The sequence below is a fragment of the Cherax quadricarinatus genome, chromosome 70, assembly GCF_038502225.1.
Source record: "Cherax quadricarinatus isolate ZL_2023a chromosome 70, ASM3850222v1, whole genome shotgun sequence".
Taxonomy (NCBI): domain Eukaryota; kingdom Metazoa; phylum Arthropoda; class Malacostraca; order Decapoda; family Parastacidae; genus Cherax; species Cherax quadricarinatus.
This window is the reverse complement of record NC_091361.1, coordinates 15,587,485-15,590,287: the sequence shown is the minus strand read 5'-3', so window position 1 is coordinate 15,590,287 and position 2,803 is coordinate 15,587,485. Positions and strand designations below refer to the sequence as shown.

At 38.7% G+C, this 2,803-nt stretch overlaps 1 protein-coding gene across 1 annotated transcript; it reads right to left on the bottom strand.

Moving 5' to 3' along the window:
• Positions 1 to 972: 972 nt before the first annotated feature.
• LOC128684501 (uncharacterized) lies at positions 973 to 2,385 on the bottom strand. The gene is made up of 2 exons (XM_053770718.2): positions 2,353 to 2,385; positions 973 to 1,540 (listed from the first exon to the last, which is right to left on the bottom strand). The coding sequence occupies exons 1-2, from the start codon at positions 2,362 to 2,364 to the stop codon at positions 1,118 to 1,120; spliced, it is 435 nt and encodes a 144-aa protein (XP_053626693.2). The 5' UTR covers positions 2,365 to 2,385; the 3' UTR covers positions 973 to 1,117.
• Positions 2,386 to 2,803: the final 418 nt, after the last annotated feature.

Genomic DNA, 2,803 nt, shown 5'->3' with positions numbered 1-2,803 from the left:
CCGAATATGCCAAAGTCGCCAGTTCGGCTCAACTGAACTCTTTCCTTCAGTCCAGGAGCTTTAACAGTAGATGTGTCCTCTCCCCCTCAAGGCCACATCATCTATGGACTCAAATTAAGTTGTAATAAGCAACTGTCAATAAGAAATAAGTTTAGTTCAGTTAATATCACTATTTCAAAGATTTAGACAATGTTCAGGAAATTTTTATTATATGAGTATTGATGATTATTTTAAAGCCATCTAGTGATTAATAGATATTTACTAGATATATCGTGAGCACAGTTAGGTAGTGTGTTTCACAGTTAGCGGAGGAAGGATCGAATCTGCAATTATTAAGTTCAATAATCCCCTCTCGTATAGTGGAAATTTAGTGAAGATTCTTGCGATTACTATGCGGCCATTATTGTAGTTTTAGTGATTGATTATTGCATAATTATTAGACTGTTAGTAGATGATTATTGCATCAGACTGTTATGGAATTATTACTTGAAGGCTTTTACGTGGTTGTTTGATGGATAATGGACATAAATTATACGGTTATTGTATAGTTCAGACGATGTTATTGAAAGATTTGATTACTTTATAGATGATTACTGAAATGTCATGGTATAATTACTTTAATATTGCCATCTAGTAAATATGATACTAATGATTACTTGTTGGGTACCTAGTTTTCCATACGACTTTATAACTATATGGCTTGAGAAAAATATCTAACATGAAAAAAGCGTAATCGTATACACCTCAACGTGTCAACATTCACGAAGGAGTGAAATTTCTGTTTAGTTCTTCGGTGGATTTTAAGAACTCTTAGTGAGAGAGTTGTGTTTGGTGAAAAATATTGACCTATAGGAAACAGTAACAAGTTTTTTTTTTTTTTTTTTTTTTGACTATTTTGAGAAATGTAATTTTTAGAAAACAGTAATATGATTTTTTTTATAAGTTTCTGGGTCTTGGAACTAAAAATATTGATTAATGGTATATTTTATTTAGAAACATTGATTAAATATATTTCAAATATGGTTTTTGGTTTTACTTGCGTTCATAGTGAAGTGCTCTATATAGGTCAAGAAAAATATACAGGAAAGAGTAGCATATTTAGTATCCATTGATCAAGTTACTGATACTGTTGCTGCTGATTATCTGTGATCCTGAAGAAGTTGATTCTTCTGAGTCTGTTCATGAAGTCATTCACGGCGGGCATTACTGCTTCAGCAGCACTGAGCCTCCTTAAGTGATCTTCATTAACTTCTCTTCCCTCTGCCTCGGCGGCCGCCTTTATGGAAGTACGTGTGAGAGGCAGGAACTCAACTATCGCCTGTTGTACTGCCTCAGGGTCGTTGGAGGAGACACCTCCCACTCGCTCGAAGACGTCGGCGATCTCCGGGAGAAGGTCGATGGTGGCAGCGACAAGTCTCTCGGATGAACCAAGTTCCTTGGACTCGGGCTTCAGTACTCCCGTGGCCCTGTAGGTCTGGAAGTGAGGAAAGTTCTCTGGCGCCGCCGCTGCTAGCGAGGCGAGAATCATGCATGCTGTGCACTGAGGAGAAAGAAATTGAGTATACGTATATTATTTTTATTTTTAACACACACACACACACACACACACACACACACACACACACACACACACACACACACACACACACACACACACATACACATACACACACACATACACACACATATTTACCTAAATCTCACTCATTAATTTCTTTTACAGCTCCGTCTGAAAACGCGTTAAACAACAGGAAAAATATCACGCATTCCTGTGTTGCTTTTAATCTTGAATAAATTCCCGAATGCTTCAGTACAATTGCAGTTTGGTCACTGATATTTGTCGCAACTGAATATTCCAAAATTATAATGTCTGTTTTGTTTTCAAATCAGACATAAACGAGTCGTCAACATGTTGAGGATTGCTTGATTTAGCTCGGAACTCCTATGAGAGCAATATTAAACTTGATTGTAAATTTAGCACCTCTCAAATAGAGCTTGTTGCTTTGTCTGAACACCTCGACTCAATAAAGCTCTGTTCTGATAACCGCAGTGAGGCACTGATAGACGTAGCATGGAAATATCAGACGGAGCGTGGCACTGCTAGACGCATCATTACTCTGCTAGGCGCACCTTGGCACTGCTAGGCGCACCTTGGCACTGCTAGGCGCACCTTGGCACTGCTAGGCGCACCGAATCTGCTTAAGAATGTCATTATCCTCGGTAAAGCATGGCATTTTTCTCGGGCCATGTGTGGCATTGACTCCGAGAGCCAAGCGTGGAACTGACTCAGGCAAAACAATAATCTGGCTGCAACCAAACATGGTACTTTTTCTGGCTAAACCTGGCACTCACCTGGGTTAACATATTGTGGCGGGTGTTGTGGCTCAAGTGAAGTGCTCGCAGTGAGTGTTCACTTATATACATCGGTGAGGGAAGAGGACAAGGTCATACAGACACTTTCGAATATTTTTTCTTTTAGCTTTAGCATATCGATCTTTTTCTCAAAGAAAATTTTTACCGTTCTTGACTTCCAGTTTACCTTTCCAGATGGGTATCGTCTCCATAAACAAATGATAATATTCTCGCGTTTCCTTCAAATTCTCTCCTTGTTTTAAGACGGGAAAAACATTGTTGAAGCGGATACCAAAAGGGGGTCTAAATTTACAGACCAATCAATCTCTTGAATTTCTGCCTCCATGTTGGTTATTATTGAGCGTACATGACCAGATTATTTCTGCATTCATACTCCGTTATTTAAAAAATATCTTTCATACCTTCTTGCCTAGCAGTCTTTTAGTTTCCT